At 35.4% G+C, this 17,138-nt stretch overlaps 1 protein-coding gene across 1 annotated transcript in view; it reads right to left on the bottom strand.

Moving 5' to 3' along the window:
- SCAF11 (SR-related CTD-associated factor 11) overlaps nt 1-3,260 on the bottom strand; it is a 70,427-nt gene extending 67,167 nt beyond the window's left edge. Inside the window, exons 1-2 of the mRNA XM_012638388.1 lie at nt 3,183-3,260; nt 170-327 (exon numbers count right to left, since the gene is read on the bottom strand). Coding sequence (XP_012493842.1) covers nt 170-327; nt 3,183-3,243 — 219 coding nt within the window. The 5' untranslated portion in view covers nt 3,244-3,260. The remainder of the gene's footprint in view (nt 1-169; nt 328-3,182) is intronic.
- Between the last annotated feature and the right edge of the window lie 13,878 nt (nt 3,261-17,138).

Genomic DNA, 17,138 nt, shown 5'->3' with positions numbered 1-17,138 from the left:
CAGAATTTGAATATAATACAGGGAAAGTTGTCTAAGATAGGAAGAAAATATATTACTATGAAATAATTTATGAAAGGCAGTATCAACTCTTTAGGTGGAATTAAATCATGCTAGGGAATTAAAATACACTAATGTATTAACTGGGATTAATACTTATTCTCAGACTTACCTCTGCCCATTTAAGAATACAGGTCATACAGAACACATGATTACAATTTTCTGGAAAACCAACTTCCTTCTCTAACAGGCAATTAAGACATATGGGACATCTGTCAGCTTCACTGTACAACAGACCAGTGGTAGTAGTATCATCTCTATTTTCTTCTCCTGTAAAGTAAAATAGCCATATGTGCTTTTAAGTTCTCCAGACCAAATGGCTTATGATTCTGGGACTACAGTGAACTAGACATTCTAAAGGGCTCTCTCACTACAAAACAAATCAGATCTTAGATAAATCATAACAAACATACTCCTTGAGCTCAATAGTCACAACACTTACTTTCTTATATTTTTTAATGGAGGAGTGAAATAAACTTTTCATTAATTTAATTTAAAAATAAGTAATATTCACATGGTTCAAAAATTTAAAAGTAAATTTACCCCATCCATCCAGTTCCACCCAATACAACAAGTAACAACTTTGTTCTTCCAAAGATTATTTTTTAATGCACAGAAAAACAAATCCTAATACATATTCTTCCATATTCCCTGCTACACAGAGACATTAGAACACTGTGTACACTGGTCTTTTTTTTTTTTTTTTGCTTAATCTATTGACGGACATTCAGTTGTTTTCAACCTTTGACTAAGACAATATTGCAATGAAAAATTTGGCTATTTCACATTTTCAAAAGTACAGCTACAAGATAAATTCTGAAAATTGGAATTGCTAGATCAACATGTGTATACATTTACTATGAATAGATACTGCAAAATTATCCTCCTGCTTAGGATTTGTACTAACTTAAACTCTTACCAGTAAGGTAATCAACTCATATAAAAGTATGCATTGCTGACTCATAAACAAATAACAGATACTCTAAAATTCAACATAAAAATAATAAAAAAATTGTCAACTGAAATGTGAACAGTATACAGCAAGCAAAGCTGCAATTGCTGGAATTGTTCTGGGTGCAAATGTCCGTAATAGTGTTCAGATCTGGAGACTAAGCCTTAGGATCACCATGGGGTTCTAAGGAGAAATGATCCTGAGAGATTCCAGTATTAAGCCAAGCCTTTAAATGGGGCTAACGTGGTCCCAGCATGGGTCCAAGAGGAAGCAAATGAAAATCCTCTACAGGAAAGAATACTTAGCCCTCAGAATTCCATAGATTAAATTTATCAAATATGACCTAATAATCAAACATTACCAAACCTAAAAAAATAAGCTGCCTTGAGAGAGAATCAGCAGAAACAAATTTAGAAACCCACTAGCTTCAAGTATCAGAATTTTCAAATACTACACTGAAATGATTAATCAGCTGGTCCCAGTCCAGAAGAATGAACTAGAAGACAAATTTGAGGAAATTACCTAGATTCTAGAAGACAGAAAAGGGGAGATAATCTGTGATAGGCTAAGAAATATGATCGGAGCAAGGTCTAACATACTAACTGAAATACAGAAAAGAATAAAGGAGAGGCAACAAAGAAGTAATGGCTGTGAAATAATTAAAAGCATGAACCAACAGATAAAGGAAACACAATGTATGATAAACATTGAGGAATGAAAATAATCTATGCCTAGAAACAATGGTGCAAAGCCGTACAACATCAAAGATGAAAACAAGATGTTTTTTTTTCAGACAAGAGTCTAGCTCTGTTGCCCATGCTCAAGTACCGCCTAGCTCACAGCAACCTCAAACTCCTGGGCTAAAGCAATTCTACTGCCTCAGCCTCCCAAGTAGCTGGGACTACAGGCATGTGTCACCACGCCCAGCTAATTTTTTCTATTTATTTTTTTTAGTTATCCAGCTAATTTCTCTCTATTTTCAGTAGAGACAGGGTCTCGCTCTTGCTCAGGCTGGTCTCAAACTCCTGACCTCGAGCGATCCTCCTGCCTCGGCCTCCCAGAGTGGTAGGATTACAGGCGTGAGCCACTGTGCCCGGCCAAGATCTTAAAAGCAGAAAACAGAAAAAGATCTGTAAGGGAATAACGATTAGACTGAGATTTCTTGACAGCAGGAAAAAAAAGAGAAAATAATTAAATAATATCTTCAAAGTACTAACAGAAAAAAACTATCCATCCAGAATTATATACCCAGTAAAACTGCCTTTGAATAATTTTGAAGAAGATAAAATAGACACAAAAACTTAAGAGTTTACCACCAATAGACCTTCACTAAAGAAACTTCTTATTTTTTCAGGAAGAAGAAAAGAAATAGAAAGGAAAGAAACCCAAGCAAACATTTTTTGCATAAAATATCATCTAATTTGTGGTATCTGAAATAAAAGAACCCAAACAACAGATAACTATAACCTATAAACTGTGAGTAGGATGATCAGTGTTAAAGTGTTCTACAATTATTCTTGTGCTGACAGTGAAGATTAAATTAACTTTATAAGCAGAGAAGAATACCAATGCTAGCTTTTTTTAAAAAGATAACAAAAACAGAAACAGTAGAGAAAAAAACTTTAAGAAGAAAAATAAAAGTAAACAGTTCAACAAACCAAAAACTTTGATCATCTACAAACAAGACATGGGGCCAGGCACAGTGGCTCACACCTATAATCCTAGCACTGTGGAAGGCTGAGGCAAGAGGTTCATTTGAGGTTAGAAGTGCAAGACCTTGTTTCTACTAAAAATAGAAAAAATTATCCAGGCATGGTGGCACGGGCCTGTAATCTCAGCTACTCCAGAGACTGAGGCAGGACAATCACCTGAGCCCAGGAGTTTGAGGTTGCAGTGAGCTATGATTACATCACTGCATCCCAGCCAGGGCAACAGAGCGAGAGTCAGTCTCAAAAAAAATTAAAATTTAAATTAAAAAAAAAAAAAAAAAAGATATGGGGGGAGGAAAACAAAAATATGTATACTTCTTAAATTCTTATTTCAAAATTTAAGAACAACAAAAATAAGTAAAAACTAAAAACTTCTTGTGTATTTTTAAATGTATACAAATGAACAGTTTGGAAACACTAAGTTGTACTTTCAACACACTCGTTTTATAAAAATGAAAAGTTACCTTCCATATCTTCATACTCCTTATCTCCCATGTTTAGGGTATATACAGTTTTCTTCTTCATTTCTCCTTGGAAAAGGGTTTCCTGTAGGATGAATTATAATAGATAATTTTTATGTTTGCCTTTTCCCAATATCAATTTTTTAATAAAACAATTCTGATCAGTAAGAAATTATCTTATACATAGAAGAACACAGTACAAGATAATCAGTTTGTGGATGGATAACCCAGTACTCTTTCATATTCCTTGCCATCAAAAAGTACAGTCTTATGGAAAAGAAAAGTGTTATATTACCATTAACCAACAAAGACTAAATGATAAGTTTTGTGGCACAGAAATAAACACAATTGAAGCTTAAGAAAAAGAGATCAATTCAGAATGGAATTTTTGGAGAATTATGTGTGTTCAGGAACTTAAGGCATTCAAGGGTCACAATAGTACAGAGAAATAAAATAGCATTTAGCTAGGCCAATCTGACAAGACTAAGAAGAGTCAGCAAGTGAGGGAAAGTGTGTGAGAGCGTGTGTGTGTGTGTGTGTGTGTGTGTGTGTGTGTGTGTGTGTACACGTACGTACTGAGGAAGGGTAGGCATGTAAGTCAAGGACATCTGAAAGGTCATAGTAAGGGTAATAAAAGAAATAAGCTCAGATTTAATCTTATACATCTTTCTGAATAAGAGTGACAAGGTGTAAAAAAATGATGTAAGTGAAATTTTTTAAAAGGTTGATATGCCAGAAAAGTATACAATTATTACACTGGGAAGAGATTAGAAGCAGAGAGATTTGAATAGCTAGAGTAACTGGCTATGAAGTGAATTAGAAAAGAAATTAAAGAACTGAAGAATTTCTGAGGTTTGGTGAGAAAATACAGGGAAAGACTCAATGAACTTCTGGCCTAAAGGACTGGGAAAATATTAATTATAAGAGGCCAAAATGAGAAATGTGGGAAAGAAAGTCAACTTGGTAGTCAAAGGGAAGAAAATTATGAGATAACATTATTTTTTTAAAATTAACTCAATATTCCTTCTGGAACTAATGCAAGACACATGATTACAATGAAATGTCCAAATACATTTTAGAATATCTAGGCACAAGAAATCCCCAATTTCATCAGTTGTGATACTTCCATATGTACAGGAATTTTTCTATTTATTTCTAAAATAATTGACACATGGTAGTTCTACATTAAAGGTATGAATTGTCCAGGAAATTTGTTTGGGAAAATCCCCTATTTGGTTAAACAAGGAGAAATGCAAAGTTCCATACTTTGGTTCAAAAAATCAACTCCAAAAGCGGAAGATAAGAAACTTAGAAACACATAAGAATTATTTTAAGGTTGTAGCGAATTAAAAGCTCAAAATGAGTCAGCATTAGAGCCATTAAAATTTTTTTTAATTTAATCGATCTGCTTTGATGAAGGTAGAATGAGGAAAACTTCCCACTCTTAGCCTACATTTGCAACATTTGTTTTATTTCTGGTATTTAAGGACAAAAAGGTGATAAGCCTGGAAACTGTATCATATGCAAAAAGATAAAGTAATAAGCATGTTTAGCCTCAAAGAACAGAAAGCTTAAGAACAATAGTCATCTTCAAATGGAATGAAGTGTTCTAAAGAGAGGTAGAATAACCTATCAAAGAAAGTATTCAAGCAAAGGCCCAATGACCTCTTCTGGGATTTCTTTTTAAACTCAAAGACTTATTGAGTGGTACAGGTATACTTATTAGGCAATTCTCTGGGTACAGTACTGAACAAACAGACAGAAATCCCTGCCTTTACATTCTAGTAGGAAGACAAAATAAACAAAATAGCAAGTAAAATATCTAGTATTAGATGTTGAGAAGTGCTGTGGAGGAAAATTAAAAATAGTATGGCTAAAAAGGAGTGAAAAAATGGGGAAGCTACTGTTATAATGGGAAAGCCTCTGTGATAAAGTGACATTTGAACTGGCAATCAGAAAGCAGCAAGGGAGAGAGTTATTTGGATATTCAATACACCCATGCTGAGCATTTTCTGCAGCAACAACAGCCAATATGAAAGTCCTAAGACACAGGTGCATGTCTGGTATGTTCAAGGAACAACAAAAAGATGAACGTGGTTGGAATAGAGTGAAAAAGAAGAAAAATAGTAGATGAGGATGGAGAGATAACAGAAGACAAGATCATGCAGCACCTTTTAGGCTAAGGTAAAACTGGCTTCTTTTCTGACCTTTGAGCAGAGGAGGCAAGGGAAAAAGTAGAGGCCAGCAAGGAGACTACTATAATAATCTTAAGGGAAAAATGATGGTGGCTTTTACCCCAGTGTTTGCAAAGGTGGTGGAAAGTGCTCAGATTTCAGATGTGTTTTGAAAATACAGCCATCAGGATTTGTGGGTAGATTGAAAGTGGAATATTTGTTAGAGAGCAAGAATCTAGAATAATTCCAAAGTATTTTGATCTGAGCAACTAGAAGCACTTAGACAAAAGATCACTATAAAAAAATTCAGGTATGTAAATTAGTACAACCACTATGGAAAACAATATGAAGGTTCCTCGAAAAACTAAAAATAAAACTACAATATGATTCAGCTATTCCACTATTGGGTACATATACAAAAAAAAAAGGAAATCGATGTATCAAAAAGATATCTGCACTCCCATATTTACTGCAGCACTATTCACAATAGCCAACATATGGAATCAACCTAAGTGTCCATCAATGAGTGAATGGATATAGAAAACACAGCATATATACACAATGGAATATTATTCGTCCACAAAAAGGAATGAAATCTTGTCATTTGTAGCAACATGGATAGAAGTGGAGATTGTTATGTTAAGTGAAATAAGCCAGACATAGAAAGAGAAATATCACATGTTCTCACTCATATATGAGAGCTAAAAAGTAAGTCTCATGAAGATAGAGAGTAGACTGGTGGCTATCAGGGGCTGGAAAAGATGTGGGGAGGGGAAAAAGAAGAGAAGTTGATTCGTGGGTACAAAAATACAGTTAGATAGAATAAATAAGACCCAGTATAAGATGAGCAGGGTGACTACAGTTAACAATCATCTACCGTATATTTCAAAATAGCTAGAAGAAAATAATTTGAATGTTCCCAGTTCAATTATCTATATGTTTAAGGTGAAAGATATCTCAATTACCCTGATTTGATCATTACACATGATATGAATGCATCAAAATACCACATACACTCCCAAAATACATACATCTGTTATGTATGAATCAAAAAAAATTTTTTTAAATCATATAGTCAAAGGTTACTCTCCTTGCTATTCATGCAGAAAGGCAACAAACTCACCTGGGAACTTGTTGCAAATGCAGGGTATCTCAGGCACCACCCATACCTAGTGAATCAGAATCTGCATTTTATCAAGATCTATACATAATTCATATGTACATTAAAACCTGAGAAGCACTGCTCTAGACAGCTTCCCAATTTAGTTGATTTTAGAGTCATATTGTGCTCCTGCATAATCCATAATCAAGCATAATTTTTTTATTTGGGAAAATTCATACCTTACTATCTCCCCCATTATCTTAAATATCTGTGAATAAAAAACATTTAAGCCAGAGTTAATTCAATGTAATAAAACATCAATATGAAAATTAATACAATATTTTGAGAACCTAAGAAATTTTCAGGAGATGTAATATACTATCCCTTTATGTAGCTCAATAATTTATTTGTCATATCTAATAGTCTGATAGCTATTTTCACCTTTCCTCCTTTAAGAATACTAAGCTTATATTTACATATAAATTATAATTTATCATTAATATTTTACAATAAATACTGTCCTCTATTTTAAGACTCATAAAATGAAGTACACATGTAACGGTTTATCACTGAGAAATTAAGAGACTTCAATCAAGTTACATGCTGCCTTTATGTTATTAATCTGCTTTAAAAATTGTTCGAGTGTTCCAAATTTATTGTATGCTTTTTCCTGAAAATATCCCATATTAACTGTCTTTATACCTGAAAATGATTATGCCATATTACTAATTTATTCATTTAAACCGATAGGGTCTTAGCATTTTACTAGATAAAAGTCACAAATTTTAGTTCAACAGCTTACAAACTTATAGCGTGTTCATGTGTATCTATCTGTCTGGACTCCAGTTTTTAATCCAAGAATCCAGGCTCTTGAATACCAGCTTTTGCTTTGAATTTCTGGTAACAGGAACACCAGAATACCCCCACACAGAGCAATGGTCCTAGCCAGTAATTTGTGGTCAATAAATGACCTAAGTGAGCTGTGGGTGGGGGCAGGACTATCCAACTTCATGGTTAACTGAAAAGTTAAATATTTCCCAATTTTGTGTTATTAACTGTTTATGGTTCTATAATCATAAGTCACAGTCTACCTATACTTCTCATTAGTTCTTCTACTAAGTTCTATAAATTATCTATAAGTCGAAATGAATTTTTTAATAATTCTAAATTTACTTCAAATAAATTTCAAAGAATAGAGGTTAATTCCAGATTTTTGGTAAACTGTTTCCTTTTCAGATGACTATAACTTACAAATTCAATTTTTAGTGTTTCTTCCCAGGCTTTACCTTTCAGGTAAATTTACAGACTAAAATATCTTTTTAGTCTGTAACCCTAACATAATAATTGAACATATTTCTATCTTCCAGCTTAATTATATATTATATAATGAATCTTTCCATTTCTTTATATATTGTTTCTGTAAGATACTGAAAGTAACATTCCAAATACATTCACATAACAATTTGAGAATGAGCTAATTTTTAAATTTCATTTTTTATTTAAGAAGCCATTAAAGTTTAGAATTTGGAATGAAAAAAAAAAACACTGATACCAATCAGTTTTTAGGGACTCAAAAGTCATTTTCCCACAGACACCCTGGAACACATGGAAGTGAGAGTCCTAGGTGAGCCGTTACAGTGCACTCAAAAACAGTAGTATATTAAGACATTTCAGTTCTCTAGCACAGTGCTGCCTGACAGGGAATTAGTCTATCAAGCACCTGAAATTTGGCTAGTGGGAGAAACTAAATTTTAATTTTAATGAAATTTTAATTAATTTAAATTTAAGTAGCCCAATGTGCTACTGGCTACTATACAGTACAGCTATTTTAAAAACTGTTATATCTGGGGTGCTAAGAATGTATGTACTACCATAACAGCTGCTAGAGCACCTCACACTTCAAGGAATCAGACAAGGAGCCAGAGATTCCTAGCAATATAAACTAATCTTTAGGCTAGTCTGGTTCAGTTTCAAATTGCTACCCTTCTTTCCTTCTCTTCATCTTTTTTTCCTTCCAAAGTCTGTTTCTTCTCAAAACGTAACTCTTTTCCTTTCCAGTTCACTTCAAAAGTCTTTCTCCCTGTTTGCTTCTACCATCCTTTCAAGTAAGCCCATTACCTAAAGATATCTACATCCTGCTTAATACTACAAACTTCAGAGTCCAACAGGCCTAGATTCAAATTGCAACTTCACTACTATCCAATAAAAATGACTGTTATTATGATCATTACTATTGCTAGAAAAAACAGAGAAACAGGGAACAACAGCAACAAAATTGTTGCTTGCCCATTTTCTTTGTTTTCCCCAGATTAAAGTGAAAGACAAAGGCAAAAGACTGAAAAAAGAAAATCAACATTTCTAAGTAACAACCAAATATTTTGTCAAAAGGGTAGAATCAGATTCTTTGGGTACAAAGAAAGAAGCAGGACACATAAATGGCCATCTACGGCCCACTCTATTCCCAAAACCAACCCTGCCATTACAGACCCTACTTTTGAAGGGTAGTGATATGATAAATGGGAGCCAGAGTTGAATGAAAGGGATTCTGGGAAAAAGTAAAAGCTGTAGCTGTGTTGGGCATACTTATGCCATGGACAAAGCACACTTCATGAAGATGCTAAATACTACATTGATTCACATGGCTAAGGTCCAAGGTCCTCAGAGAATCCACAGTAACTCCAGGAACTTCTCTCAGATAGTCTACTCTTTATCTTCTATCCAATCCTATATCCAAGACAAACAAGTCCCCAAGTTCGACCCTCTATCCAACGAAATTTGACTAAAAAAAGGGGGCACTCTAAGTGATGTAGTAACATGACTAACAACTTGGGCACTAGAGTTAGGCAAATCTGTGCTTATGATACTGTCTAACAATCAGCATTCAAATGTTAACCATTACTATTAATGCAGGCTCTTCCACCCAAATCTCAGTCTTAAATAAAACCATTAAGTTCCTCCCACTCAGAATCCCCCGCCTGGGCTTAATGGAGCCTGAAACCTAGAAGCAGGCATTAGTAACAACAAGGAGAGCTCTAAGAGAATCCCTATAACTCAGTCTAAGAAGTGAGAAAGGGGTCTCTTAATGCTCAGAAAGAGTAGGGGAAATCACTCTTTTTTTCTGTTTCAATTTGTCTTGTTCCAGTTCTGAAGCAATCCTGTGGGGGGAGTAGCTGCAACAGTGGCAGTAGCAGGAGCCTAAAACTGTGAGAGAGAGGAACCGTCCTCACCGACGAAGAAACTCAGGACCAAACTCTTGATTTTTCTCCTTTGTCTTCCTGTCTTGGATCCAGACACATTTGTGGGAAATGGAATAAATGAAGACCAAGCTTTCCGGCCAGAGAACAGAAAAGAGGGTCCCAGGGATGTAGAAAATAACATAGATGTAACAGAGAGGAATGAACTTGAGAAAATAACAGTAAATTATTTATGAACTCCTAGCTCCTGGAGCTGCACATATATGGATTTAACCCTAAGCAGCACAACGGACTATGGAAACTAAAATATGAGATAAACCCCTATGCAGATCACAGACTGGCTACTGGGTAGTGTACTCACTGAAAAAATACAAATACTACCGTAAGAGTTTTGAAGATGGAACTGAGATTAAAACTACAATCTAGGCCGGGCGCGGTGGCTCATGCCTGTAATCCTAGCTCTCTGGGAGGCCGAGACGGGCGGATTCTTTGAGCTCAGGAGTTTGAAGCCAGCCTGAGCAAGAGCGAGACCCCATCTCTACTAAAATTAGAAAGAAATTAATTGGACAACTAAAAATATATATATAAAAAAAAATTAGCCGGGCATGGTGGTGCATGCCTGTAGTCCCAGCTACTCGGGAGGCTGAGGCAGGAGGATCGCTTGAGCCCAGGAGTTTGAGGTTGCTGTGAGCTAGGCTGACGCCATGGCACTCTAGCCAGGGCAACACAGTGAGACTCTGTCTCGGAAAAAAAAAAAAAGAAAAAAAACTACAATCTACAGAAAGCTGGTTGGAACTTGTGACCTGAATCCAACTAGATCGACTGCCTATCAAAACAAAAATATCAAGATTCTCCATAGCATTTAAATACAAGACAAAAGTTCATAACATTACATTCAAAATGTCCAGAGCACAATCCAAAAGTACTTGGCATAGAGAGAACAGGAAAAGCTCACTCTCCGGGAAAAGACAATTAGCAGAAACCAATAACAAGATGGCAGATATTAAGAGCACTGAGTGAATTATCTAAATGAATTATCTAATGAGTGGATAAATATCTTAAAGTATAAATATGCTCCAAGAAGTATGAGCAAATACTTTTGAAACAAACCAAAAGCTAAAAAAATCACAGCAAAGAAATAGAAGATATAAAGAACTACCAAATGGAAACTTTAACTGGGAAAAAAAATACATTGAATAGACTCAATAACAGAATGGAAACGAAAGAGTAAAGAGTCAGTGAACTTGAAGATAGATCAGTAGAAACTATCCAATCTGAAAAAAAAAAAATTGGAAAAAAAAAATTATTAGAACGTCAGGGACCTGAGAAGCAACACCAAAACCCTAACATTCATGTCAACAGTCCAAGGAGAGAAAAATGACTGCAGTGTTTAAGAAAAAGAAGGAATAAGAAGAAATAATGGCTGGAAATTTCCCCCAAATCTAGTGAAAGACAAACTACATTCAAGAAGCTCACAAACCTCAGATAGAACAATCCCAATGAGATCTACGCCTACACATGTCATAGTCAAACTGCTGAACATTACCAAAAAAACAACAACAACAAAAAAACAAACCCCGCAAAACCTTGAAAACATCCAGAAATAAACAATGCATTACTTATGAGGTGGACAGGGTTTAACGAATTAAATCACTGGTGATTTCTCATCAGAAATCACACAAACCAGGAGTAGAACAACATCCTTAAAGTGCTCAAATGGAAAAGAACTATAAACCTAAAATTCTCTAACTAATGAAAATATTCTTGAGGAATGAATGAAATAAACATTCTAACTTGAATGAAAATGATAAGAATTCTTTGCTAGCTCTAAAACAATTCCTAAAGGAAGTTCTTCAATCAGAAGAAACAGAATGCCAGAAATGATGGAAGATCAACAGAAATGATAAATATTTCAGTAAATATAATAACCTGTATCATCTTGAATTCTTTAAAATATGTCTGGCAATTAAAAGCAAACATTTATAACATTTTCTGAAAGGATTTCCAACAGGCTTATCTTGAAGATACTGTGGGTTTGGTTCCAGACCAGCGGAATAAAGCTAACACCACAATAAAGCAAGTCACACAAGTTTTTTGGTTTCCCAGTGCACATAAAAGCTATGTTCACACTATACTTTAGTCTATTAAGTGTGCAACAGCATTATGTCTAGAAACAAAAAACCAACGTACAAACTTTAGTTAAAAAATACTTTAATGCTACAAATTGCTAATAATCATCTGAGCTTTCAGCTAGTCATAATCTTTTTGCTGGTAGAGGGTCTTGCTTTGATGTTGCTGGCTTCTGACTGATCAGAGTGGTGGTTGCTGAAAGTTGGGGTGGCTGTATCAATTTCTTAAAATAAGACAACAATGAAGTTTGCCACATTGATGGACTCTTCCTTTCATGAAAGATTTCTCTGTAGCATGCGATGCTAGTTTGATAGCATTTTATTCCCAGTAAAACTTCTTTCGAAATTGGAGTAAATCCTCTCATACTCTGCCACTGGTTTATCAACTAAGTTCTTAAAATATTCTAAATCCTTTTATGTCATTTCAATAATGTTCACAGCATCTTCACCAAGTAGTTTTCATCTCAAGAAACCATGTTCTTTCCTCATCCATATAAAGGAACTCCTCATCCATTCAAGTTTTGTCATGAGATTGCAGAAATTCAATCACATCTTCAGGTCCCACTCTAATTCTACTTCTCTCACGAATCATGAATATTCTTAATGGCATCTAGGAATGGTAAATCCTTTCCAGAAGGTTTTCAATTTACTTTGCCCAGATCCATCAGAAGAATCACTATCTACAGCAGTGATAGCATTACAAAAGTATTTCTTAAAGAGTAAGACTGTAATTCAAAATAATTCCTTGATCCATGGGCTATAAAATCAATGTCGTGTTTGTAGACATAAAATCATTAATCTCCTTGTACTTCTCCATCAGAGCTCTTGGGTGACCAGGTGCTTTGTCAATGAGCAGTAATATTTTGAAAGGAATCTTTTTCATCTGAGCAGTTACGTGTCAATGGTGGGCTTAAAATATTCAGGAAACCATACTGTAAACAGATGTGCTGTCATCCAGGCTTTGTTGTCCCATTTATAATATAAAGCACAGGCAGAGCAGATTTAGCTTAATTCTTAAGGGCCCCAGGATTTTCAGAATGGTCAATGAGCACTGCTTTCAACTTAAAGTTACCAGCTGCATTATTAGCTCCTAACAAGAGAGTCAGCCTGACCTTTGAAGCCAAGTATTGACGCCTGTCTCCCCTCTAGCTATGAAAAGTCCTAGATGGCGTCTTCTTCCAACAGAAGGCTGTTGCATCAACATTGAAAATCTGTTGTTCAATGTAGCCACTTTCATCAATGATCTTAACTAGGTCTGGATAACCTGCTGCAGCTTCTCCATCAGCACTTGCTGCTTCAACTGGCACTTTTATGTTATGGAGACTGCTTCTTTTCTTAAACCTCATAAACCAACCTCTGCTACCTTCGAACTTCTATAGCTTCCACACCCCTCTCAGCCTTCGTAGAACTGAAGAAACTTAAGAGCCTTTCTCTGGATTAGGCTTTGACTCAGGGAATGTTGTGGTTGGTTCAACCTTCTATCTAGAGCACTCAAACTTTCTTCCTATCAGCAATAAAGCTGTTTCACTTTTTTATCATTCACATGTTCACTGTAGTAGCACTTTTAATTGCCTTCAAGAACTTTCTTTGCATTCATAACTTGACTGTTTGGCATAAGAGGCCTAGTTTTCAGCCCATCTCAGCCTTTGACATGACTTCCTCACTAAGCTTAATCAATTCTAGCTTTTGATTTAAAGTGAGAGACTGCAACTCTTCCTTTCAATTGAACACTTAGAGACCATTGTAGGGTTATTAATTGGCCTAACTTCAATATTGATGTATCTTAGGGGACTGGGAGGCCTGAGGAGAAGGGAGAGATGGGGGAACGGCAGGTTGGTGGAGCAGTCAGAAGACAAGCAACATTTACTGATTATTATATAGCAACACTCTGTGAAGCCCCAAAACAATTACAATAGTAACATCAAAGATCACTAATCACAGATCACCATAACAGATATTATAATAATAACAAAAAAATATGAAATACTGTGAGAACTACTGAAATATGATACAGAGACATAAAGTGAGCACATGCTGTTGGAAAAAAGGCACCAACAGACTAGCTCAACACAGGGTTCCCACAAACCTTCAATTTGTAAAATACACAGTATCTGTAAAGCACAATTAAATGAAGTATGCCTGCTGTAGATGGAGATATAACACAAGACAATAACATAAAGGGGGAAGAGTTGTTGTAAGGCTTGGTTGTAAGGCTTCCACATTTCACTTCAAGTGGTAAAATACTGACTCTAAATAGATTGTGAAATGTAAGTATGTATAATTCCTAGAGCTACTACTAAAAAAATTAGATAGTCAACAGTACAATAAACTAAAATGGAATAAAAATCTTCAAATAACCTAAAGAAAGAAGTTACAGAGGAACAAAACCAGAGGGAACAGAAAATAAAATGTAGACCTAAAATCCAACCGTGTCAATGGTTCAAATATGTGAGATGCATCAAAAGCATTATAATATCAAACTTCTTATATCAGAAAACACAGGCCTCAAATCATTAACGTAAACATTCAACTTAAGAAACAAGAAAAAGAGCAAAATATATCAAAAGCCGGCAGAAGGAAGAAAATAGCAGAAAAAAAATCAAAAACTGAAAAATAGATTAAAAAATCAATGAAACCAAAAGTTCATTCTTTGAAAAGATCAATAAAATTTAAACCTCTAGAAAGACTGATGAAGTAGATAACCTGAATAGCTCTATAACTACTTAAAGAAATTGAATCTGTAGTTAAAAGCCTTGCAAAAAAAAATTAAAACCTTTAGGTCCAGATAGTTTCCCTGGTGAATTCTACTAAATCTTGAAAGAAGAACTAACACCAAATCAACACAATCTGTTCCAGAAAATGGAAAGTGAGCACTCCCCAAATCATTTTATGAGTCCAGCATCAGCCTGATACCAAAATCAAAGATAGTACAAGAACAGAACAAATTTATATACTGCTCTTCATCAAAATAAAAACAATGGTACATTCAACCATACAATGGAATATCGCTCAGCAATAAAAAGGAATGAACTAGTATTTCATTCAGCAACTTGGATGAATCTTAAAGGCATTATACTTAGTGAAAGAAGCCAGTCTCAAAAGGTAACATACTAAACAGTTGCATTTATATGACACTTTTGAAAGGTCAGAAGTACAGTGATAAAAAATTTGTTACCTGGGTAAGGGAAAGGTATGACTACAAAGATAGCACAAGGGATTTTAGGGGGATGATGGAACCATTCTGAATCCTGACTGTGGTTATGATGATACAAATCTATACATGTATTAAAATTCGCAGACCTATACACCCAAAAAAGGTCAAGTTTACTGCATATAAATAACAAAATTTAAATTTTTTTTAAAAAAGTAAAGACTAACTCAAGAGCACTTACAGACTAAAATGTAAATTGTTAACATTTTCAACAAAGGTACTTTTTCACTGTCAACTTCATAGTCTCAGTCTTTCCAATGGTTCTAACTATAGCCAATACATAAAGGACACCCAAATTATATTGCCACAAATGAGCTTGACAGAAGGTGTTTGAATTTTCTCTCTCTCCTTCCTACATTTCTATAGCACTAAAAGGTCTGAGAAACAACACATATCTATAACCTGTGGACGTACATATATTAAAAGCAATAGGCATTATTTAACTCCACTAAATTCTAACACAGAGTTGTAGAAATAGATCAGTTCCAAGACTCTACTGATGGTATGGTGCTGGCCACTTTTTCATTGTGTGGGGGAAGAGATCTACTACAGTTGACTCCCAGTTAGGTTACACTCTTATGTGACAGTTGTCCATATGGGGAGAATATATCTGCAATATAGCACTTTATAAAAAGAAAAATCAGAGCGTTCTCTATGCCTGGATAGTTTACCATGAAAGAGTTTGATAAATCATATTATATGACAGGATTCCACCATCTCTCGAAGTGAGAAGCCATCATAAACAGTAGCACGTTATATGTCCTCCAGTGTCATTATATTTATTCTTCTCCAATAACTCCACCCCTGCTTAAGGTACGGAGGAGAGAATAGAAAGAGTTGATTACATAATCTTCATACATCCTTGAGCTTCTCATCCCCTTTACTAATGTACAATGATGTAACTAATTTAAATGGTAAAGTCAAACCTAAAGCTCTTGCATTTGTTTTTATTCATCAGCAATTCCTCAACGCTTGTTACAGGTCCCCTGAAGGGAAGAGTTATACATGTCAAAAGTACAGTTTATATGTAGAAGATTAAGCCTTATGCCTATTAGAGACAAAAAGTAAAAGAACAGTGAGACGTTATAGACTCATTTCACAACCTAACTCCCAAGAAGACTACAGGACCACTTAGGCTCAATAGCACTGTACACTCACATCTGGCAAGCAGAAAAGCAAAGAAAGACTATGGAAGTGGAGGAGGAACTGGTGAATCTTTACCCTTTTCTTTTAGCCAAAACAGGAAAACTCTATTTTTACTTTAACTCTTGCTGTTCCTTAGAAAGACTTCTGTGTCAAAAAGGCAATCCCTATCCATCTACCCACCTCCCAAAAAAGGGAGATGGGAAGGTTATGTAGAGCACAGAAAACACTTGCAAATACACAAATCTTAGTTCAGTTGTGCTGCTATTAAAAAATACCTTCGACTACGTAATTTACAAATAATAGAAATTTCTCATAGTTCTTGAGCCTGGGAAGCCCAAAATCAAGGCACCAGCAGGTTCAGTGTCTAGTGAGGGTCTAGTCCCTGCTTCCAAGATGGCACCTTGTTGTTGCATCTTCACATGGCAGAAGGGATGGATGTAGGGCAAAAAGGGTCCAGTTAATTCCCTCCAGGCCTTATATAAAGCACTACTAATTCCAACGATGAGGGCAGAATTCTCATGGCTTAGTCACCTCCTAAAGGCACCATTTCTTAATACTGTTGCATTGGGGATTAAGTTTTAACATGAATTTTGGAAGGGACAAAAACATTCAATTCATAGCAAAATCCTAAGAATTAAAGGAAGAGAATTAGTGAAAATAAATGACCACATATAGACCAGGTGTGGTGGCTCATGCCTATAATCCCAGAATCTTGGGAGGCCCAGGTGGGAAGATCCCTTGAGGCCAGGAGTTCAAGACCAGGCTGAGCAACATAGCAAGACCCAGTTTCTACAAAAAATTTAAAAGTTAGCTGGATGTGGCAGGGCACGCCTGCAGTCCCAGCTACTCTGGAGGCTGAGGCAGGAATATCGCTTGGGCCCAGAAGTTTGAGGCTTTAGTAAGCTGTGATCACATACCACTGCATTCCAGCCTGAGTAACAGAGCAAGATCCTGTTCAAAAAATAAATAATAATAATAATAATATAAATGACCACATACAAAT

The sequence above is a fragment of the Propithecus coquereli genome, unplaced genomic scaffold (genome assembly GCF_000956105.1).
Source record: "Propithecus coquereli isolate 6110/MARCELLA unplaced genomic scaffold, Pcoq_1.0 Scaffold13, whole genome shotgun sequence".
NCBI classification, from domain to species: Eukaryota; Metazoa; Chordata; class Mammalia; order Primates; family Indriidae; genus Propithecus; species Propithecus coquereli.
This window is presented reverse-complemented; position numbering and strand designations above follow the sequence as displayed.